This window comes from Melospiza melodia, chromosome 1 (genome assembly GCF_035770615.1).
Source record: "Melospiza melodia melodia isolate bMelMel2 chromosome 1, bMelMel2.pri, whole genome shotgun sequence".
Taxonomy (NCBI): Eukaryota; Metazoa; Chordata; class Aves; order Passeriformes; family Passerellidae; genus Melospiza; species Melospiza melodia.
In genome coordinates this window covers 21363903-21388126 of record NC_086194.1, presented here as the reverse complement: position 1 = coordinate 21388126, position 24224 = coordinate 21363903, and the positions used below count along the sequence as shown (strand labels likewise).

At 40.1% G+C, this 24224-nt stretch overlaps 1 protein-coding gene across 2 annotated transcripts in view; it reads right to left on the bottom strand.

Annotated features, from left to right (window-relative positions):
• Positions 1-2017: 2017 nt before the first annotated feature.
• The window catches only part of CUBN (cubilin), a 143206-nt gene continuing 120999 nt past the window's right edge, over positions 2018-24224 (bottom strand). For both annotated transcript variants that reach the window (XM_063150547.1, XM_063150550.1), the window contains exons 57-67: positions 23691-23891; positions 21331-21460; positions 20205-20422; positions 9917-10131; positions 8771-8933; positions 8111-8319; positions 7321-7468; positions 7022-7203; positions 5755-5920; positions 3728-3963; positions 2018-2343 (exon numbers count right to left, since the gene is read on the bottom strand). In XM_063150547.1, coding sequence (XP_063006617.1) covers positions 2236-2343; positions 3728-3963; positions 5755-5920; positions 7022-7203; positions 7321-7468; positions 8111-8319; positions 8771-8933; positions 9917-10131; positions 20205-20422; positions 21331-21460; positions 23691-23891 — 1976 coding nt within the window. In that variant the 3' untranslated portion in view covers positions 2018-2235. The remainder of the gene's footprint in view (positions 2344-3727; positions 3964-5754; positions 5921-7021; positions 7204-7320; positions 7469-8110; positions 8320-8770; positions 8934-9916; positions 10132-20204; positions 20423-21330; positions 21461-23690; positions 23892-24224) is intronic.

Sequence of the window (24224 nt, the reverse complement as noted above, 5' to 3'; positions counted from 1 at the left end):
AGTGTTTAACCTGAGAACTCATTTCTGAACTCATTTCCACTTTTAGAGGAGCAATGAACATACCACAGAACACTGCCTGCAGTGGCATGGAGCTGTGTGGAGGGACGTGTCCTTCCCTTCCATGTGTGGCTTCCAGCTGAGCTGTGCTCTGGGCTGGTGAAGTGCAGAAAATGACAACATTCTTGCAAGTTGATTCTTGCCTAAAATCTGATGTTTCCATATCCAGCCACCTCACAGCAAGTGAGCATCCGGATCTTGAGGAGATTCTCTGCCAAGTGCAGAAGTGCTGCACCAACTGCACCAAATCCATGGTGATTCATAGGAAAGTCAGAGCCACAATGGACATTCATGAAGGCTGTGATGCAGCGTTCCACAGGGGAGAAATGCAGTCCTCCTTACCTCTGCAGGCAAACCACTCAATCCATGCTTGATTGTCCTTGGAGTTTCTTACACATTGCTGTCTGTAGAATTTATTTTGAGGCTTTCTCTTCAGACATTTCAGATGTTTCTTTACTGCTTGCTATCCCATGTAGGGAGTTTTAATAAACACTATGGACAAAGATTGCATAATCCTTTGACTGCAAGTACAGTGTCAGTTTCAGTGGACTCTCAGCAACATTTTCTGAACTATTAATCTGAAAATATTTAATTTGATTATATGGTCTTTTATGTCTTTCCTTTTTAGAGGAAGTTTCTGCTTTGCTGGCAGCTCAGTAGGACACAGGTGCCTCACAATTTCATCCAAATACAGATATTTCTGTTTTTTCCATGTTAGAGTTAGGCATGTTAGCAGGAGTATCACCTGTACATAGGCTCAGTTTTTCTTAGTCCTTGGACAGTTCTAAAATGCTGGCTTACATTTCATTCTGTTGGCCAGTGGGACTTCACAGGTTTCTCTTTTTCTAAGTTGTCACCCAAGGATTTTGGTTCATATTTTATAGCTTGTCCCTTTTGTCTGCTTTGTTTTTTCTACATTTTATCTAAACCAGAATATCTGCTCAGCTGTTATAAAGTTTTGTATGTTTGTGGAATGATGGCTTTTTTGGCATTCACTGGGCAATCTTCAAAGATTTCCGAGATTTTGTTAAAACTGCCACTTACACTTTAATATCTTTTCATAATTAATTGCTTCAATAATCACATTAAGGAATTGTTTTCACTATAAGTGACTCTTTGTAATAGTTGTGAAATGAGAGTTCTGATAAGGCCCCTCTTCTTTTTCTGCAATGCAAATTTTTCTTGCCTGTCCATCACAGATGACATTCAAGAAATTAATTGGTCATTTGTTCTGGATTGTGACAAAAAATGCTTCATGGTGGGAATCAGTGTCCTCTGTCCACCCTGTCAACAAATCTTTTATGTATGATGTGTGTTAGCCTAGGGAAGGGAAAAACTAATTGAGTCAAAGGTCAATTGATATTTTTATGTCTGCCCTATTCTGAAGTTAGAGCTGTTTCATAAATGTCTAGGAAGTTGCCTAAAGGTTGACTAGAAGGATGACATGGTTACTGAAAGCCTCAAAGGTTTTTTATATTCAGTTGTAAAATAGACTTTGAAGCTTAAAAATATAACTCAATAAGTATAACCACAGATGTATGTATATATTGAACATAGGGCTCTGATACTGAAATTACTGCTTAATCTGGTTAAGGTTTAGAACCACATCATGTCCTTGCTGTGTTAAACTTCAGTGAATGCTCAAGTACTGATTTCAGCTGGGTTATTATACCCAATGCACACTATTACTGCAAGTTCTTCAGCACAGTTATCTTTGTAAGTGGTTATAGGACAGAGACCATTTTTTAGCAATTTCTGATTTTAGGTAATTTGAATAAAACTTAAGCTGATGTTTTCAGAAATGCTTGGGGCAAAACCACATAACTATAGGGAACAAACTAAAGACAGCTTCATGTATTACGTCCTCTCATCAACTTCATGTGTAATTAAATTTTTATAGTATTAATTGTACAATTTTGAAATTATGTGGAAGACTATAAAAACATGTAGCAAAACCTCCTTTTCCCACTTGGGTAGGTAATAGTTTATTTTCAGCACAATGGCAGATCAATGGTTTTATTTTACAGCATTCCAAGTTCATAACAGCTACATTTACAGTAACTTTTAAAAGTCCTTACTTCAGTTGCAATTGTCATCACTGGACTTCAAACCTCCTTTATCATCTAGAGTCTTTTCAGTATAGCAAGGAATGGTGATATATTTCTCATAAGCAATGTTTTAGCTTGTCCAGCTCAACTGGAATCCTGATGGTAGAGTCACATATTCAGCATGAAATTTTGCATAGACTTGATGGGATGTAGCAGTAAATGGAGCGATGTTTGTATCCTAAAATGAAAGACAAGAAAAATTAAAAGCCTTATAGAACATCAAGATGAGACATTCAGAGAGTTAGAACTGAGGCAAAAATTGGATCATAGATTGACAGTGATCTCAGTAACTGTTCTAGTTACTGTTGCTGCATTTCTCCCTCAGGATAATGCCAATATTTAAAACACAAATACAACGAACTATGGAGCAAGCTTGTTTGATGCCTCCCACTAGATGTCACTGTACGGTCTGAGTTGGAAGGTTTCTAAGGCACCACACAGGTTCTTGCTGGTTTTACCTCTCCTCAGCAGGTAAAAGGGTTTAACTTCTCTTTTTAAAGTCACAGTCTAATGTTTTGGTTGAAACTATACTTGCATATGGGGATACCAGAGATTAGTTCAGGTTTGAGGATTAGGAGCATTATGGGGATTATATGTAGGGCTATGAGAAGATGTTCTCGTGTGGAGGGGTTTTGGACTGATGTAATGTGGGATGGGAGAGTGCCTCGTTGTGTCATTATGAGCATGCATAGCGTGTATGAGGCAGTAAGTAGGATTGCGGCTCCTGTTAGGATAATTGTGAAGGCAGATCAGTTGAAAAGTGCAATTACAATAGTTAGTTCTGCTATGAGGTTTGTTGTTGGAGGGAGGGCTATGTTTGTTAGGTTAGCTAGGAGTCATCAGGTGACCATGAGTGGTAGAAGGGGCTGAAGGCCTCGTGTGAGAAGGAGGATTCAGCTGTGGGTTCGTTCATAGTTGGTGTTGGCTTTTGCCTTCACTTCCACTCATCTGTGTGGAATTCATGTCAGAATTAGGGAAATGGTCTGGTACATGAAACAGTAAAAGCTCCTTGTAACCACTCCTGTGCTTACAGAGGGAAGGCAGTAGAGAGGGAAGGCAGTAGGAGGGAAGGCAGCACGGAGGGAAGGCAGCACAGATGGAAGGCAGTACTGAGGGAAGGCAGTACGGATGGAAGGCAGCACGGAGGGAAGGCAGTACGGAGGGAAGGCAGTACTGAGGGAAGGCAGTACTGAGGGAAGGCAGTACGGGTGGAAGGCAGTACTGAGGGAAGGCAGTACGGAGGGAAGGCAGCACAGAGGGAAGGCAGTAAGGAGGGAAGGCAGTAAGGAGGGAAGGCAGTACTGAGGGAAGGCAGCACGGATGGAAGGCAGTAAGGAGGGAAGGCAGTAAGGAGGGAAGGCAGTAAGGAGGGAAGGCAGTACTGAGGGAAGGCAGTACTGAGGGAAGGCAGTACGGATGGAAGGCAGTAAGGAGGGAAGGCAGTAAGGAGGGAAGGCAGTACTGAGGGAAGGCAGTACTGAGGGAAGGCAGTACGGATGGAAGGCAGTAAGGAGGGAAGGCAGTACGGATGGAAGGCAGTACTGAAGGAAGGCAGTACGCACCATTCCGCAGTAGGGCCCAGTGGGGGCATGGCTGGCGTCTGGCCCATCATAGAGGATCAGGTAGTTGCGGCTGCAGTCCCCGGGGTCATCGATGCTGATGAAATCAAAGTTCACGGTGACAATTCGTCCCTGGGGTGCAGTGATGGCCCACTCGCAGTCAGTGTTGTTGGGGTAAGTCCCCGGGTAGCTGGGGCTGGCAAAGGTGCCACTGGTGCCGTACAATGTCCCGCCACATCCTGGAAGTAGATGTTGTTAATTGGCCTGGAAGGCTTCGTTTCACAAGGCAATACATGATGTGCTACATTACTACAGTATCAGTAACAGCGCTGAAACCAGAGAGACTGTGAGCTGGGACAACTAACATGGCTAGGAACACTAATAAGAGATAAAACTGAGGCTCTAGCTTCAGCAGCCTAAGAATATGCAATGGGCATTAGACTATCACTGAATATTAAAACCAACAACCAGCCCTCCCAAATTCTTTGAAATAGGAACTGAAGTTTTAAGTCTGTGCCTTAGTCAGTTCAGTTCCCAGCTACTCAACTGGAGGTGAATTTGCTGTGACTGTTCTTTGATATGAAAAGTAGTAAATCCTCATGGGACAGAAAAATAGAACAACTCAGAGGAATTACACATATTAAGTCTATCAAAGTCCATTTATACCAAAATTCAGTCTTCAACAGTGGGCAGATGACCTACGAAAAATGCAAGTTTATAGAGGAAGAATGTGCAGGCCATGATCCAGATTACCCTCACAGTCTCCAAGAATTTTCATCTTACAGTTCCCAGAGATGGACTTTTCTATTTAATCATGTTTATCAGATGAACTTGTGTGGGTAGCCCTTGAATCCATATAAATTTGTAGCATGCTATGGGAAGGGGCTCCACAGTTTAACTGTATAATGTATCAAGAACTGGTTTGTCTAGTTTGTTATGAGCCTACAAGCTCCTGGCTTTATATGACGATTACTAGTTCTTTTATTGGAAAAGTCAAAGAACAGTGGATCACTATTTATCATCCAATATCACTCAATTTTATAGACTTCCGTAGTCTCTTAACCAGATTAAAAAGTCTCAGCATATCTCATACAGAAGCCACTTTTAATGTTGAGCCCTTTGTTAATCCTGATTTTTTATAAGAGGAAGAGACCAGAACTGTGCACATCATTCAATTTGTGTGTAAACTATGGATTTATACAGTGGCTGTCTATTAATTTTCTCTTCCTTTCCCAACAAATTCTATCATTATGCCAGTCTATTTGACTCTTAGTAAACTTTTATTTTCATGAAACTATTTTACCCCTAAGCTCTTGTTGTTGACTACTAAAAGTCAACTCAATGCCCATATTTTTGTAAGTAAAGTTAGGACTGGCTTTTTTTTGACCACATCCTTTTTTGACACTTTCCTACACTGAGCTTTCCTTGCCTTTCCATCACTGGGTCGCTCAGTACTGTATGGTTATCCTGCAGTACTTCTCATCTGGCCACGAGCTTTCCTCCCTCTAGTAACTCAGTGTCATGAAGAAACTATTACTCAGCTGTTCACTGCCATTTCATAAGCCATCCATGAATGTGTCCATGAGATGTGTTACTACACAGCATTACAGGTAGTTTATTTTCTTGGGGCAGCTTCCTGTCCCCCTCAGGCTTAGCCGTGCCTTGCTCCTCAGGGATATCACAAATGGACTACTGAGTCACCACCAGCACCACCACTCTGTGGATCCCAAGGCAGATGTTCCTGATATTTTCCAGCCTCTCATTGAAAGAAGGAGATCTTTATCTTAAGAGGACAACATCATCTGAGGTTTCTAAAGTCAACATTAGGAGAGGGAATTGCTTCCATGTCGTAAAATAAATCTTGCCCCAGGGGCCTTGAGGAGCAACTGCCTCTCTCTGGTGATTGAATAGGGTGGACTATGGCTCTAGGGAAGGTATAAAGAGGTGATGAGGAAGGATCCATAAAGAGCTGAATTCCATATTGCTGCATTTTCCTTCTATGTAGAATTATTTTGTAGTTACAGCCTTACCACTTGATGATGAAGTCCAAGTAATTTCATATCCATCATGAGCCACTGAAAAATCGCTCTTGAAACGAAGGTAGACAACATGGTTTTGGGGGAAGATGGGACTGGGCACAGTGTTTCCACAGAACCTGCCAAGCAGTGGTGATTGCACATCACTCCCATTTCTGACCTTCAGGGAACACAAAAAATTTACAAAAAATACTGTCAACATTAAATTCCTATGCCCTTATACACCAGCACAATTATTCATGGATACAAACACAGCACAAACTAGATAGCAACTTGCATGCTTACTATAGCTGTAATTTTAATACTGCTATATTTCCTACCACATATTCTTGTATGGAAGGAAAAAGAGGCCATTAACTGGTCTGAGTTTTATAAGTAATTGCACAGAACAAGTATCACCAGAAACAGGCAGTTAAATGTTATGGTGTGAATATCTCCTGACTGAAAAAATTGCTTGACTAGTAGCTAAGATGTTCATGTGCAATTCAAGCCCGTGTTTTGCTTTTCATAAGAAATATTAATATTCCAGATGAAAAGATTAATTCTTTACCCTGCAGACTGCTCTTTTCCCCAGTCACATTAAGACACAGATCATATTACATAGCTCAGATTTAATCTGATTTTTTTCCTGCACTCCAATAATGCTGGTGCTTAGATCCATTTCTTGAGACAGTAAAGAGGATATGAAAAGAGAGCTAAGTAATGATTCTGCCACAGTCATGTGATTTTTGTCATCTGACCAGAGAACAGGGAAACCTGCAAAAATGAGGATTGTGTAGGAGGGAGATACAATTTTCACTGGCCCAAAGTACTTTTGCAAGTGTCTTACAGTTGTCAGTAGAGTTTGTTGGTTTCTGTTTTGTTGTTTTTTGGGGTTTTTTTTAATTGGTTTTTTAGGAAAAAAAATCTTTCTTGAGAAAAATTTCAAGCAGATGGAATCTACTGCTGTAACAAAACCACTCAGATTTATGGCTTTCTTTTCATTCATGGATGTTAGTATCAAACACAAACTATTCCAGATGACTCTGTGAACTGGGTAACCTCAACAAGAGGTAGGTAAGGATAAGATAATTAAACTATTTATTCACTGGGTTTGGATTTCTAGGGTGTATTTTTTCACCATAAAACTCTGGCAATAATTATTCCCTAATTCAGTCAGCTCAACTCAGACTTGATCCAAACTTGATCCAAACATACTAATATCCTTTGAATCTAGCAGATTTGTACATAGGCTCACAAAATATGTAGACTTGCATGATACCTCTAGGAAATCATGTGAACAGTGGATGCTATCTTCCAAACTGAAAGCGTGGAAAAAGAGAGATATTGTGTGATTTGGGGGAGCTCGAAGAATGATAGAACAATCCATATTATTGGGGTGAAGACCAGGCCAGCCAGGGCTCTTCAGGTAACCAAATGACTGATTATACTCTCTGCTGCAACCTTGAGACAGAAAACCAGAAACATGTAAAGATTTCAGATTTCTGTATTGCATTTCAGTGTATGAAATATACAAAGAGAATAGTAGATAGGTTTTTTGGGACATTTCTTCAAGCTTACCTGTAGCTTGATAGGAAAATCTGAATCCACTGTTAATCATATATTCATCTGACTTGAAAGTCACAATGGCAGTGCGATCATAAGAATAAAACTCAGGGACTGGAAAAGTTTCAGTGCCACAGAATCTATGGACTGACCCTTGGCTCTGCTGGAATTTAATACATCACAAGTTACTTAATTATATAATTCAGTCTTATATGTACTGAACATCAGGTAAAAAAAGCGCTCAACACTTTCTATACCAACTATGAAATTGCATTTTAAAGTTATCCTGGAAATCACTTAATAATATATCAACATTTCATGTTGAATTATTATTAGGAAAAAATAGAATATAGGAGCTATTCTCATGGCAAAATGAGAAATGATGAAAGGTTTAGAATATGAGGGACATAAATATTGGGGGGTTTTGTTTGGTGTTTTTTAAACACTCTTCCTGGCATGAGTATTCATTTATTTATGGTTCGTGGATAGGAGGAAGCACAATGAAAACTTGCTGTGGGACAGTTTTTCCTGTGGGTTAGGTTTGGCAGCAGTGATACTTGGTGCAGCTGTGAAAAACTGTGTAACACCTGCCCAGATCTAACTCCATGTGTGCACAGAGTGCTTCTGAGAGGGCTGTGTGCAGTTACCACATGTCACTTGGGGCACAGTCAGTAATGCTTCGGATGTGCCCTTCACAGAAGATCATTCATGAATATATTACCAAATAATAAGTTTCTTCTCTCTTTCCAAAGAGTGAGGGGCGCTGAATGAGAACGGGGAATGGTATCCCCTGTAAATTCCTTACTGTTGGTGAATCCTGGAGCTCTAGGTAGTTCTGAGAGCAGTCCTGGCTGGGATGGAGGTGGAAGGTCTCTACCACCACCCTGACTTGCTCTTGTGGAGGGGCATCAATGACCCAAGAGCAGAGAGTAAAGGGTGGATATTCATTTGGAAAGTTAGGAGATGTTGCAGTCACAGATGTAGAAGTTGCATTATAGATTCCTCCACACAGGCCTGTGTAAAACAGTAACAAATGCATCATAGAGTGAAAACTGGGAAAAACTATTTTTTGAGCAAAACTCAAATGGAGTTGAGTTTTGGACGGTATACTTTTGTATTTGCCTTTGAGTTTCTAGAAGGAAAACAAAAAGCAAATGCATGCTAGTGGAGTCAATATATGTCATCAAACTCAAATAAATGTTTGTTTCCTATTTGTTAACAATCTGTGAGCATTTCTGTTTTGTACTCTCAGACTGATAACCTCCTCTCAGCCAGCTAACACCAAAGAGAATTGTGCTGGGGTCAAGCTGTTTTTAGCTTTCCTAGAGATGCTGTGCTACTGACTGGCTTTGCCCCTTCCTGAGACTTATGTCTAGAACAAATTTTGAGATAGTATTTAAATGTGAATGTCCATAAAAGAGTTATAACTATATAAACATATGAATACATATATTTGTATACTTACGATCTACTGCGGAGTAGGTGGCATTGAAACCCCTCCTTTCCACATAACCGTCTGTGACAAATTTCACTGTCAAGAAATTACGGGTAGAAAGAAAAGGAGCTGGCACTGCAGATCCACAGAATGTGCCAACTAAATTGGCATTTTCATTATCTCCATCATAAAGCTGAAAGAAGCAAAATATATAAGCCACTAATAGTTTAGGCACAACAAACAAATAAAGAGAAATAAAATTCTCTGACCCCGCCTTACATTACAATTTGGTTTACTTGAAAGTGCAGTGTATTCTCTTGTGCTTTAACAGGATGTTCTTGATTACCATAATTATTCACTGCCATATTAACTGATTCTCATTATCTCATTATGGAACATTCTGGTCCTGTCTCAGCAAATCCATCAAAAAATGATTACATTTTAATTTGGCACTCTCATTTCTTTATTATATGTAATCTCAAAGTGCTTTTCTATGAGAAGATTGATTTTATTCATCAAAATGTAGAATGAAATCCTTGTTTCATTGAGTAGCTCCAATGTTCAACGGGATCGATAATATTCCTTGGTGGAGTTCGTTTAGCAGCATTCTGCAATCTGATGGTTTGTATGCTCATCTCCAAGAAAATAGCTTCTACAGGTGAGCACTGAGCACCAAGATTTTTGATGAAAAAACAGAGAAAAATTATATTAATTCTAGTGCTTTCAAGCAATTGTGCATGTATATGCATAATTTCCCTCTGCCTGTGTCACTCCTGTCCAGAAATTATCCAAAATAATTCATTCACCCTTCCTCACTGCCTAGTCCACAATTTTTAATTCTTGATTTCTCTTTAGTTGGTTCTGCTCAACTTCAACCTGATACTCTGAAGCTTTACTTTACATGTGTTTGAGTTTTGTTTTGTTTCTATTCTGTGAAATAAATACTCATTAAATGAGCAGTCTAAGACCAGAAGTGTGTGTAATGTTAAAACTCTTACTGGTTTCCAGAAAGGCAGAATGACATCTGGTGTGGTAATCTAACCCAATGAAAAAATTTAATTATATTAAGGAATTTAATTTCTTCTTAGGATCATTTTTTATTAATAAAGTTAGCCTTGTGGAGAAGATAATTGTATCTCACTGATATTTTCTTGTTAACATACTGAGCTGTCTTACTTTGACATAATCATATCGGCACATCCAAGCCGATTGTGCTTCAAGCTCAAAGGAAGAGAAGGTGAGGTTGATCCGTTTGTTTGCAGGTGCAGTTATGATCCATACACAGTCCAGATTTTTCCCATATCTTCTGGTCACATTGGAGACTGGAGGGCCAAAGGTAGAAGCTGAAGAAGCTGAAGCTGACAAGTAACCACCACAGCCATTCTGAGGTCCTGTTGAAGAAGCAGAAGCTTTTTAACAGCAATTCCTGGCATTTATTTAATCTTTATATAATTTATTTAACTCTTTAATGTTAATCCAGGAGCTTTTATCTGTGCTACAGTATTTTACCATCCTGTCTTGCAAGGACTATCTGAGTGATTAAAAGATTTTCAACACAAAGAGAGACATGAATCACAATTAGATTTCATAGAGTGAATTAAGAAAGGGTCATGTCTTTTGTTGAATATAAAAACAGTATTTACTTTGAAAATGTCTCAATAGAAGTATTTAAAAGGGACTGTCAGAAGATAGAGGGCAGCAATGAAACAGAAAAGCATTGGTCTGAGGGCCTTGGAACGGGATCCTTGATGGCCTCTGAGAATATTTAGTCAGTAGGGGGCACTGAGCTGTTGGCTTTGAAAATGTGATATAAAATCAAGTTGCTTCTTTTGGCAATACAGCCGCATCCTAGAGGGACCGAATTTGGCAGCCTGACACTGTATTCACGAATCTAGCTAAAAGGGATTTCTGGAAGTGTTTTGCTTGGTGGAAACTTACAGCCCCTCTGAAGTGCAGGCTGCTTTTCATTTCGTTCCCACAGACAGGGCTAAGTCCTTGACTTATTTACTGTGAAAATTTGAACTCAATAAAGTCAGTCACATTGAAAGAAATTACCTTTGGAGAAAAGCAGTTATTTATCACATTGAATTCCAAGCAAGCAAAAACCACAGATTATCTGGCAGGCTTTTTTAATAGTTTGATTTCCAGAGGTTAGACTGGGCTAGTAAATGTGATCATCAATTCACTTATTTCCTGCTCCAGTCTCTATGAGGTCTCCTGGCCACTTATTTAACTTTGGAATTTCAATTAAATATTGTTTTACTCTTGCTTTGGGGTTGAAGGAGTTTTTGTAAACTGCACAGAGCAGAGGAGTAACTGCAAGCCTGTTGTCTCCTGCAGCAAATCCATTTATGAGCATTAAATAGCAGATGAAGATGCAGCTGTGGCTAAGCAACACAAGCAGAGTTTCAGAATTTCATCTGTGTGTAAAATATGCCTGTCTGGCACATTCAGTGACTTCACCTTGACACGCTGATGCATTTCCAGACACATAAAACTGTGCCTTGAGCCACAGTATTACAAAAGACCATGCTGGTGAGAAATCAGCATTTAAGCATCAGGATTGCATCAGGACCCCGGGGCTTGCGAGACTGTGGTGGTTAAAGCAGAGTGACTAAGGCTGAAAGTTGTCCTGCTCTACCAACCAAAGCCAGAAGAGCCCCACCCTGCAAAGCAGTTTGCTTAAAACCAAAATCCTCATAACGTCAGATGTCAGATTTTCTATAGTTAAAAATGAACAGAAGAAACTTATTACAAAGTGAAAAAGCCAGAAATTAATAGAGTATAGTCCAGTTTTGTGGGCATTTAATGAAGTCGGAAACTTGGAAAAGTGTTAGCATTCATTCCAGTGCCACTGCAGAAGGCGAGAACAACAGCAGGGGAAATGTGAGCAATAAATCACATTCTCACAAATAGTCTGGGAAGGAGGAAAATGTCAGCCAGGAGGGTGCCTGGGCCCTAGGAGTGCAGTTTCCCTATATTTTTCTCTGTGTTCACCCTTCTGCATGATTTATTCGGCTCCTCTGAAACAATGTTATTGGGGCCATCCCCTGCAAGCATTTAAACATAACATTAAGCATATAAATGTCAATCCAAGATCATAGTCTGATCATCCAGCCCTGCAATATTGAGTCTGGACTGAATATATGGGTCAGACACTAACAAAGCTCCCCTTCCCTTTTTCAAGGGTGAAATTGCAGAGATGCCAGTCAGACCACAGCAACATGAGTCAGGGAATTGCCACAGACCCATGCAACAAGAAGGCTCTTAGTGCGGCAGGGTCATCCTTTTTTGAATATTAAATGTCTGTATTTTTGCAGTAGTAAAATTCACTGCCAACTGTGCAGCTATACAGACAGCTCTAATACAAAGAGAAAAAATACGCATGGGGGTAAGCTCTGGGTGTACAGCATATGAAAGGGACCTGACAGAGAGAGAAGCAGGCCAAATTCCCATTATCAGAAAATTAATTCCAGATAGTATAGTATAACCAGCAATATCATCTAAGGGGAGATAAATAACTGAAAATGGGATTTATTGGTAAATGAAGTTTCACAATCCTCGGGCTGCTCAGCTGGGAGAGAGTCAGATGCTTACAGGACAGTACATTATGCATAACAGATAAACTGGAGGCTGACCAGATATCAAGTAGTCCTACATAAAGCCAAATAAAGAGGAGTCCTTGTTGAAAAATTCATCTATCTTGGTGCTTTTCAGTGCTGACCAATGTTACATCTGATAGCAGGCACCAGAAGTTACACAATAGTGAAACTGTGCAGATGAAGGGAACACCCACAAGTAAATGAAGAACCAACTGCTTAACAGGAGGGAACTGAGAGAAACACTATCTCTGTGTGTTTTAGCCAGGACACAACACATTGCTTTAAAAATCAGCACCTCTTCTGAACAGAAGGCCAAAGAGCAGCCATCCAGCCTGCAGGTGATGTTTAAAGGAAAGACACTCATTGCTGGCTAACACAGCCAGAAGCTAATGTAGCTAAAATCCAGGCAAAATCTAGGACTGAGAATTCTGTTAATCTCTAGAATAGACTCTTAGATATTAAAAGCTGAACTTGATCAAGATAATGAGAAATGTACCTTATAAAATAATTTGTATGTCAGCAGATGGAGCAACTACATGGCTGACTTTAGTTTCAGCCTTTGCTTTCTTATTTTAAATAAAAATCATAAGGTCGTCATAAATCAGATGGCAATCTTGTTCTCATAAACAGCTTGCCAGAGAATGCAAATTATCAGAACTAGGGCACACACTGTCATCCCTAATTGCTTTTGGTGGAAAGCATTAGTGAAACTAAAAGGCTCCAGGACCATTCAGAAAAGAAGGAATTGAAGGTTCCCTATGGCAAATAAAAATCATTACAGCAGAGACCAAGCACATGTTTCTCTCTTAAGAGTTATACCCTCTAGATATGGAATGAAGATGAAGATAAATCTTTGAAGCTTCCTGCCTTTGAAGTACAGCCAGGGGAAAGGTTCATTTATCCAGGTATGGGTGCAATGAAAGGGTAACCTACTGAATAGTTTGAAATCTATCAGAACCAACTACACCACTGACATTTCAAAAGACAACAAAGTGATTTTGGTGTCTTTCCCTTCTTTTAAAAATAAGCACCCTAAACAACTTCTAGAAGGCTGCAAAGTTAAAGAAATTGTCTAGTTCTGCTTGACAGTAATGAAAATTCCCTCCAAGACTTCTGACTCTTTGTTTTCACCTAGAAGCATCCCTAGGGACTCTAGACTTTGATATGAACTAAAGATGAGTGTAAGCAAAGATTAATTCAGTTAAGACTAATTCTTCTTTTTTGATGGGTCTTATTTCCAGTGCATGGGAGTGGCTGGACGTACTGTGGCTGTAACAATTAGCTCATACCTTGTCTGGATCATGGCTTCAAACAGTAGGACAGGGCTGGAGTGAGGAATTGTATTCTTCTGCTTTGTCTCATGGGTGATACTGAAGGTTGGTGAACCTTCTCAAGCTGGGCTGCCCCCATGTTTGGCAATCATTGCACCAACATTGTGATTTTGTGTGGCTGCAGGCCCTGTCCACAGAGCCTGCAACATTTCAGGAGACCTCTGAAAGTACAAGGCCCTTTAGAGTCCTTATGCAGTCTTTATGCAGAAAAACTTTTTGACTGGTTTGATGGCCTGGCAGTGGTACTAGCAGTGACATTTAGGACTGTAAAGCCCCAGTATCCTGCTTTAGCCAGGTTTCACAAATGCAGTCAGATGAAATTTGTATCCTTAAGGTTCTTTGGACTGATAGCAAATATAACAGTTCAGACATGCTCTGTGGCAAGCCTTCAAAACTGATTTATGTACTGTCCTATCCAACTCCTTGATGCATGTCTGGGAGAGCAGAGGCTGACATGCAGTCTTGACTAATTCCAATACCTACTATTTCTGAATTAGTGTTCATATTTGGCACCACAGCTACTTAAGCCTTTGCAGATCTCTCTTGTGAATGAGAAATGTCTCCTCACCTCTTTTTTGTATGCACCAGAGCAGAGATTTTCAGTTGAAGAAGTCATTGACTTCAGTCAAACTAAGCCAGTTCATGCCAGCAGAGTTCACCCACAGTTTTGTGAAGGGCCATTAATCTGAATATCCCATCAGCTTTCAACCATTTAGTCACTACAAATATATGTAATTACTGTGTCTGAAAACAAGTTTACCCCTCAATTTTTCAGATCAGACAAAAATTTATTTTTTAATGTCTTTCTTCTTATCTGTCCAATTTGAACATACAAGCACTTTCTATTTTTCTTGCTTTAGAAGAAATCCTTCACTGAAGATAGTCGAGCACTGTTTGGATGCAATCCTATGCAGTGTGCTCTGAGATCACCCTGCTTGAGCAGGGAGGTTGGAGCAGATGACCCACTGTGGTCCCTTCCAACCTCACCCATTCTATGACCCTGGGATTAATTAACTGACATTTCTGAGAGGCATTTGTAGACTATCCCCTAGCTCAACAGTTGTATTCTTTTCAAAGACACCAAAGAGATGTATTTCAACACCACAAATGCTTTCTAAATTTAGTGAGATTTCAAGCTGATGGATATTTGAGACCCAAAATACATTTAGAAACAGTCTGGGAATTGTGACTTATGATCATATATTCTGATCTTGTCACAGATGTTCTTATTTTCCTAGACTATAATAAGATCAAGAAAAGATATGATTAGCCACAATTTATTCACTTATTTTAATACATAAAACTAACCATAAGTTATCCATGACAGTGTAATGAAATGTGTATTACTACACATTTGTATTACTATGTGTATTACTAATGGGTAATATATTTGGCAAAAAAATTGAGTGAACTGAAAGCTCAAATAAATTTATGCCTGAAGATTTGTGACATTCAAACAATTTACTTCTCAGCTGGACCCTCTGCAGCGCCAGGTTCCAAGTTCAGGTTGGATACCTTGAGATTCAGCCCTGGGAACCAGTCCTAATGGGATGTGAAATCTCTGCAAGTCACTGTTGCTTTTCCAAAGGCATGAGAAAATACAACAGCATTCACATGCCACAGTCAAGGACACATTCTTCTAAGAGTTTTTTTTTTGGTGCAGGAAGAAAAATTGGCAGGATTCAGCTGTGCTGATTGTTATGTGCCTTCCGCACAACAGGCCATAACTGCTGTTACCAGCGCAGGTGCCTGGTGCCACCTACAGCAGGTACCAACATTAATTACATAAATGAGTGCAATGAACTATTTCTGGTGGTATGAGGATTTAAATATGACTCACAAAAGGACACCTACCCCTGGCCTATGCAACAGAACATCCAAACCAGTATTTTATACCTTATATTGCTCATTCAGAATTGAGGGGGCTTTTTCAGCAATTCTGAACAACCCAAAAAGACTCTGCAGCAACTGTGCATGCTGAACACTGCTGAAAAAGTGCACCTAGAAACCAAACATAGAGTAAGCCATAGTTTCAGTTTACAGGACAGAACATGAACTACAACAAAATGAGGCAAATTTTTTTTGTTGATACAATAAAATAGCATAAAAATGCTTTGAAAATTCTACTGGATCAATTTTTTAAAAAGCAGACTGTAATTTCATTAAGGGAGAGCATAACAGTAAACCTGTTAGTGACAGGCTTTTAGAGTATTCAATTCCACACAGGAAGTAAATAATTCAATACACAGCAAATAGAATAAGAGAAGGCAGATACCTCTGGGTGATTTATCAGGTAAATTACAGATCATCTTATCAAGAAGAAAATCATGTAGATTATAAACTATTTCTATTATATGCAAACTAGATTATTTATGTAAATTACCTATGAATGCAGTTTTCTGGTATATGAGGGAAGATTATTTTTTTCCAGCTATTTTTCTTCTAAACTCTACTTGCTTATGATTATTTTTCTCATGTAAAATGATTAATATTCATTCAATAGAAATGATGATTTGTATAAAAAGAATAGAGAGATTCTGGAGGGAAAAATTGAGCAAACAGAGGACAATTGAGAGGATGGGGTGTTTCAGGAATTAACATTCCAACACCCTAATTGTTGCCAAAGGTTTAGGAGACATTTCTCCTACCCTAGAGCCAGAAACACTAGTCTTCTCATTGTGGCTGCCCTATTCTTCTTGCCTGTCTATATCCACTGGGTTTTCTTCATCTTGTGTTTAAATCATAATCTTTTTGTTACATTAGATTGTTGCTTTATTCTGCCTGTGCAGTGGAATTGTGGCCCATGAGCTCATAAGCCCTAAAATAATGCAAACAAGGAACCACAATGGTATTTATCCAGTACACAATGCTCATATTTCACAATGCATAAACTTGGATTTCTCCTCCCTGCTCACAAAAGAGAGTATAAAAAAGAGAGGGGGGAAAAGCTGGTCACAGCTTGAAATCAAGCAGAATTTAGGACAGTAGAGAAGAAGCAGGCAATCTTCCTCCCCTCCTGCACCCCACCTTCTCCACTGTCCCAGCTGCTGCAGTTCTACCTGTATTAAGTGAATAAAGCTCAGGAAGAGTCTTCTGACTCAACTCACTTATCTAACCATGTGCATCACTTTGCTTCTTGTACATCCATGTGAATTCCTTAGAAAGCCTCAGTGAGCAGACCTGCATTTCAGAAGACCCCTCGATCCTGCTCTGACGGTTTAGAGGCATTTTTCATCACTGGCACAATGGAGCTATGTACATCAGCAGATAGCTTTCAAGGAGAAATTACTTCCTCTTAATGAGGTCACAGATATATCTCCCAACAGGGATTTCTGACTCTTTAAAACAAGAAAACCCCCCAAATCTTTATGTCTTCTTAGCTTTTTTATCATACGCCTCAGGGGATCACAAATTCAGGTGAGAGGGTCACCCCATTACTGAATGGGAATAGGCTCCATTTGTCACCCAAGTGCTATTTGTGCTATTACAGCAGGGATGGCAGAGGTGTGTGCAGGCTCTGTCCCAGCCAGCCAGGGTCAGTAAAAAACTCAGATCTTCCCCTAGAGCTTAAGAGATAATCAGGAGATCTTTAGCCAAGTCACAAGCTCAGTACATGCCGATCTCCTTCTTTGGGGAGAGATCTTAGCTTTCCTTCCTTCACAGAGACATCTCATGTAACCAAATGCCTTAAGCTGATATTGATTTCTATCTTCTCATCCTTTTATTGATTGCCTAGAGGAGCACATGCTTGCTGTGGAAAAGAGTTCTATTTCTCATTTCATAGACTGGAAAGAAAGGCAGAAAAAAGGTCAGTGGTAACTAAGGTAAGAGAAGTCTGTCTTTCCACAAATTTAACACTTGGAGCAGGCTGTATCTTCCAGTCACCCCAGCTCTCCAGCTCTGCCTGAGAGGATGTCCAAGTGATTCCAAATATGAGGTTGATAAGTGCCCAAACTTAGCAGCAGAAATAGTGAAAAGATAAACCCTCTGAACCACATCACAAGGGCCATGTGTTCCCCTGCCCCAAGCACACCCTCTCACAGAGTTATGACAAAGAATGCTGCCTGTGAATTGTGCACTTTTTATTACACAGTGTATGGAGTAGCACAGGGAAAGAAAAGATATTTGACAAGAAAGATGATGTGTTGCTAAATGGCCAAATGAACACTATTTCAGACTTTCTTTTAGTGTTCTTTTTCTGACTAGTGGAGGGACCTTGAATATTCTGTTGGAGGCAGGATCAGTGATGGAAACATACTGTTTTAATAAAATCAGGGAAGGTTTTCTACAGAAATTTCAGTGTTTAACTCTTTGAGTGCCTGGATGTAGGCAGTATTCCTTAAAGAGCCTGATCAGGAAAGAAATTGGAAGAGCTTGTGGGGAAAGGAAATAGTTTAGTTTACTACAAACAGAAACAGTACATTGTTTCTCTCCAATACATAATCAGGGTCACTCACAACATGAAACAGAGAGCAATAATTATGTTATCCAGTTGTGTTTCCCTGGAGCAGCTAGAGAATAATGTGCTCGTTGTCATCCAACAGACAATGAGGTTTCTTGTTTCTCTACAGATACCATCTTCCTTATTCAAGAGATTTATCATTAGGAATTGTCATCTGATTGCATTTTTACTCTTACAAAACCACATGGGTTTTATCTTTTAATAGACATGAGGGAGCTTCTTTAAAGCACCATGTAGAATAACAGGCTTTTAGATCTGCATGGTTTTATTCTCTTTTATTTGAACCAAAATCTGAGACCTCATAGTACAAAGATGTGTCATAGATTTTCCTGGCTCTGTTTTTTACGCAAGCCAAGCTGGAAACATTTATAGGATGTGACTCATGTTTTCCTTTGGTAATATGCTTTTCTCCTTTTTGGCCATTCTGTGTTACCATGGGACTGCCAAGATCCTTGCTAATGGCAGTGTGGTTTAGTCCCTGTGCCTTGCTTCCCACAATGAAGAGAGAAGACCTACCATTAAGCAGCTCACCACCACAGGCTCTTGGTCACACAACCCATACCTCCTCCTGGGCATTTTTATAACTTGCAACTCATAGCTCCTGAGTAACCCATGCAACATCTTAACCTTGTTTTTCTTGGGAGCCTCCAGAAATGTCCCTCCAAAACATCTAAGAGATGTCAAAGTTTATTCATAAAAGGCTTCTCCTCACTCTAGGAGATTATCAGGCAGGGTGCTGACTTGAAGAGCTTGGCTTGTGTTCTGTTGTGTGCTTAAGGAGAAGATCTGGCAAGTTGCACAAATAAATCTAAAGTCAGTGGCTAAAAGAATTGATTAAATGCCAACAGGAAGAGGAAGAGCTTGGGGAGTTCCTGATGATCTCACCCTGGAAATACTAACCCAGGCTGCAGCAGATCTATAATAACAACTGATACTTCAGCATTTAAAGACAGCAACGTGTGAAGCAACATTGAGTTACCTGGAATACCATTCACAAGATTTAAAAACCATTCACAAGGTCTTAAGCATTCTTGTAGCAATTACTTTGAGTGAAGCAAAGGAAGAGTTAATAATAGTAATAACTATGAGGTTCTGTGGGAATATTTTTCTTGGCAAGGCCTGTAGAACCAGTTATTTTCCTTATCTGTGAGTACTTTCTCAGACTATGGAATGAGAAAGTCACTGGCTGGGGAGAGGGAGGGGATTCAGTGACTCAGCAGAAGACTATGTTTGTTCTGCCACAAAGGCCTTTCATTCTCATCTCTCTGAGTGCCAGCTTTGCAAACCAGACAATTACTTCTTTCTAGACCACAAAGACATGGAGTTAATTATACAGGAAAGTAGTAGAGATGACATGAAATCAATTTGCATGTAATAATTTGTCGCTTACCATCCCTAAACTATTCAGATAAGGAGATGAAAATCTCCTTTTACACTTTGATCTTTAAAGTACTGAATTTAAATGGTTTTTTAAGGTAATAATCAAACTCTGCCCCTTATTCTTCCATCCATCAAACCAAAGGGCATCCAGTGCCTTCTTACTGTGATGCCATTTATTTTATGGCCAGCTACTCAGAATGATCCCATAAATCAGTAGAAATCAGCACAGTGGTGCCTCGTGTGGAACCACAATCTGAACTGACCTCAACACTTTAGCCCATTAGAAGGTGTGAGGGAAACTGAAAGGAAATGGAAAGTGAGCATATATTGAAAGGACGCATCTTTAGCACACCACCAACCTTTGACTACACAAGAATAGGAATTCTAGGGTATTGCTGTATTTCTGCCAAAACAGAGATCTTTTGGTGCTGCTAGGCCTTCAGTCACCCAAGAAGCACCTTCACCTTGTGAGAGGCAGGGAAAGGGTAGCAAAGAATGAAGGAGATCAGTTCAGAACCAGACTGGAATGCAGGGATCCCATAAGCCTAGTATTTAGCTTAGTTCACTCAATTTTCACAAAATCAGAAACATTCTTCTGCTTCATTCACCCCTGGAAAGGGATGTCACAACTGCTCCTCAAAAAACAGAAATTACTCACCAGCAGATTAGTAGTCTGATAATACACATACCTAGGGCCTCTCTGAAGGATGCTTTCCATCCCCTGTCTTCTCCATAGAAGTCAGTGATAAACACCACGAACAAGTTACTACTGGAGCTCTTAATATCTGGAGGCATATCTGAGCCACAGAATTTCCCAAGGAGAGGAGCATGAGTATCTGAGCCATCATACACAGCCACATAATCTTTGTAGCAGGAGGGAGATAGTTCCAGCTGGAAGTTGTTGAATCTGTAAAACACAGTTGGAGTCTCAGGTATCACATTTTCAGTTCTTTTCCTGTGTTATGTGTGTTTTAGTGCTTGAGGAAAGGTCCAAGTACTTGCAGCAGCCAAAGCCATACCAAGGCCAAACACATCTCTCAGGAATAAAACAAGCAAGTATTAAATGCATGGCAAAACCCTTCAGCCAACAAGCCTCAAAGAAATTGGGTCCCTCACCCATGGGGCATCTTGCAAGGCAAGCTGTGAGCACACCTCAGCTTTCCATGAAGCAGGAGGTCTCTCCTGTGCAAGCACACCCTCTCTCACTCCTGCAACTGCTCAGGCTGCAATTTCCTTGGGCACGTGAGTGGCCTAAGAAATGCAGGCACAGAGTGCAGGCCAGTGAGTCTTCCTCTTAGCTGGGAAATGTCCTCCTAATTCACAACCACATAATAGAAGAACAGATCAGTTTAATTTCTCAGTGGCAAGATTCTGTGGCAATAATCTCCCTCTCTTAAGCAAGACAGCATACACTCAGAAAAACACTATTTTTGGGTGGGTATTATTACTTTGGCTATAAAATTATTACTATCCTTCTAAAAGTATTATTATTTTTCTTGTATAAACTTCTCAAAGGCTGACAGAATTTAACTAAAAAAGCATGAGTTGCATTTTTACAATTTCTTAGTCTTGTCAGTAACCAAAGTTAAAACTTAAAAAACTTGAAACTGTGATTTTTTTACCTAACAAGTTAAAAAGAAAGATGGAAGGGAGCCTGAGGCTGATAAAAGTGACTTCAGTAACCATCTCTTATTTTAGTTTGGCTTTGACCTTGGAAAAGGAGAGTCACAGAAAATATTGTCAATAATTGCTGCTTTAACTGGAATCAGAGGCCTCCCTGTTCCCTTAATGACAAACTGAATTTGGATTACGTACTTCAGGGCCACTACTTTGCCATTTCCAACTGTGATGTGGTATGAGCAGTTCATGTTGTTGTGATAATCAAGATGTGAATGGCCTGGACTGCTGATAACACCACTGGAGCCATTGAAAGTGCCACCGCAAGCTATGGAGTAAACAGAAAAAAAAAAAATTATTAGTGTCTGAATACTAGTTTGGTCCTAATTCTCATATTTCTTTCAGAAGTTTACTGGCAAGGAAAGAAAGACCCTTGATAAATGTGGAGCAGTGTTCATTGTCATGCCTAGAACTGTTAAATGTGAGATGTCTGTCAGGCTGTGATCTGCAGTGGAGGATTAACCAGCACTGCAGTAACAGGTTCTTACTAATCCACACCAAATGGCACTGGCACTGAGCAGGAACAGACTGAGACTGATTGCAAATGTCCTGCAGGAGGTCCAGGGAGCAGCAGGGAGCAATGGGTAACTCATGCAGCAGCACGAGTGAGAATATCTCTGCACTCATTCTAGCTTGCCAAAAGAAACCTAGCTGATGTGCGGGCAAAGACATTCCTTCATCCAGATCCTGGCCCCATGGAAACCTCTAATTAGCCACAACTGCACTCATAACCCTATCTCTGACATTTCTGGAATAAATATATGCAGACCCTCATCATCTGTCAACGCCTTGTCAGAGCAGGAGCATTGCTGTAGCATTTGCTCTGCACAGAAATGCACAGAGGAGTCTCCAGGTATCACTGATCCTGCTCCCCACTTCACCCTGGGCTGGGACTCACCAGCACTCTGGGGTGGCTGAGCTGGAGGATGGAATATTTGCTTTCTGGCTGAAAAGCAAGTTAAACTCTGCAATTCTAAACTCCAGGCACTGCTTGGCTTCTCAGGGTTTCTCACCATGGATGCAAATGAGGCCAGGATGTGGCTCATGTTTGTTCCCAGCTTCAGGGCTTTAGGGAACAAAACCTCTAATCTCCATTGTTAGCTTCAGCCTTCATTTTATAATCTTAAATTTAGGAGAAAAAAAAAAAAAAAAAAAAGCTTCCCCAAGTCTCCCTGCATCCTGTTGATAAGCTTCTGAGCTTCTGAACTGTGAGCCACACACAGTTTTTCATGTTTTAAAGCAGATGGCATTGCCCAGGCCACCCCCTTAACAAAGACAGTCCCATACAGGGTGCTGCTGGATGCAGAGCCCCTCATGGCTCAGGCTGGCAGCCTGGAGAGCTGGCAGATAAAGGAAAGGAGTTTGGAAGATAAAGAATCAGCATTATTCTACATTAGGAGGAGGGAGCCTTTTTCATTTTTTTGCAGCAAACAATGCAACTATGGGGAAGAGGAATGTTAATTGGCAGAATCTGCTTTGTATACAGCAACAAGCTAATAAAGCTCCAGTTATCCTTCTCAAATGTCACAAGTCACAAGTCAGATAGCAGCAACTGACTTGAGTGAGTTATGAAGGTCTTTTCCATGAGTAACTGCACATTGTCATTTCTCAGTGCCAGTCCCTCTTTCTTATCTGTAACAGACCATTCATTTCACATAAAGAATTTAGCTTTATGCTTCTGTGGTGTGGCATTGAACATGAGGAATGCATTAAGGGAAATACCAAAGTTTAATTCACACTTTTCTTTGTAGTTAGAAAATAATGCTTTCAAACATAAAAGTGGTCTCTACCAGTTAAACCTAGAAAATATTAAAATCTGTTTTGCAAATAAAATCAATCTTCTGGGATATTTGTGTAGATGTAAATTCTAAACTCAGTTGGAAATTTCTTTTATGAATTCAAATTTCCTCTTTAAAACATAAGAGATCTCTTGTGAATGACAAAAGAGCTTTGGTGAAAATAGTTATTAAAAAAGAAAAATAAATCTATATCCCAAGTTTTATTTACGTTCATTCCTGGCACTGCAAGAGGGTCTACAATGGGAGCTGTGTCCATTTACCTGTTCTGTTTCCCATGTCTTAAAATGTAATTTTTGTATAACTGAGAATTAGACCATTCTCCTGTAAGTGATAAAATTTTTAAAAATTAATCAGTTAAAGAAACCAGTGATGTTTCTCCTTAACGCAAAGAACAACCAACCAACCAAAACCTGCCAAAAAATGGTTGCATTTCTTTGCTACAGAGATGGAAAATATTTCAGTTCCTGACTTGGTCCCATGGAACATCTAGAAATTAGAATCATGAGGTAACACATCATTCAGGGTGTTAATACACACCAAACAGTGCCATGGTCATGAGAACTCTTTTGAGCAAATGGAGTGGGAAAATGTACCATGTACACCCATTGAGGGATTCCCAAAATGAGGTACAGCTTTCCTACATGGAACCATTATCCAAAACATTTCTACCATCTCCAATACAGAAGAGTGTGTGCTCACCAATGGCTCTGTATCTGGCCTGGAACCCAAAGCCCACAATGTGGGAGTCAGTGTAGAAGTTGAGCAGCATGGGTCCAAAGACGCTGACGGGGGCAGGGAGCTCCCTGCCACAGAGAGTGATGAGGCGATGAGCGGCCGTGCTCTTCCCACTGAAGATGCTCACTCCATCATAAAGACAAATTCTGCTCAGGACTGATGGGGCTGCACGGACATAGAGGGCAGAGGTGTTAGCAGCATGTTTTACACGTGATTTACTGAGCAACAACTACATAGACCTAATCCAGGAGAAGAATGAAATTTTATATTACTTTCCATTCCAGGGATCTCAGGATTTCCTTTGCTTGCTGAGGAAGCAAAGGTCAATTTTTAACATGTAGTAAAACTGTGGCAGAAAAAGGCAAAGAGGCCTTGTATGTAAGACATCAGATTTGTCTCATTCAACACATCTTGTGATCTAGAAAAGGCTCCAGTCCCCTTGAGTTTGTGGGAGTTCACAGTTGAACTCTATCTATGAAGAGGTAAGAAGACCCAACA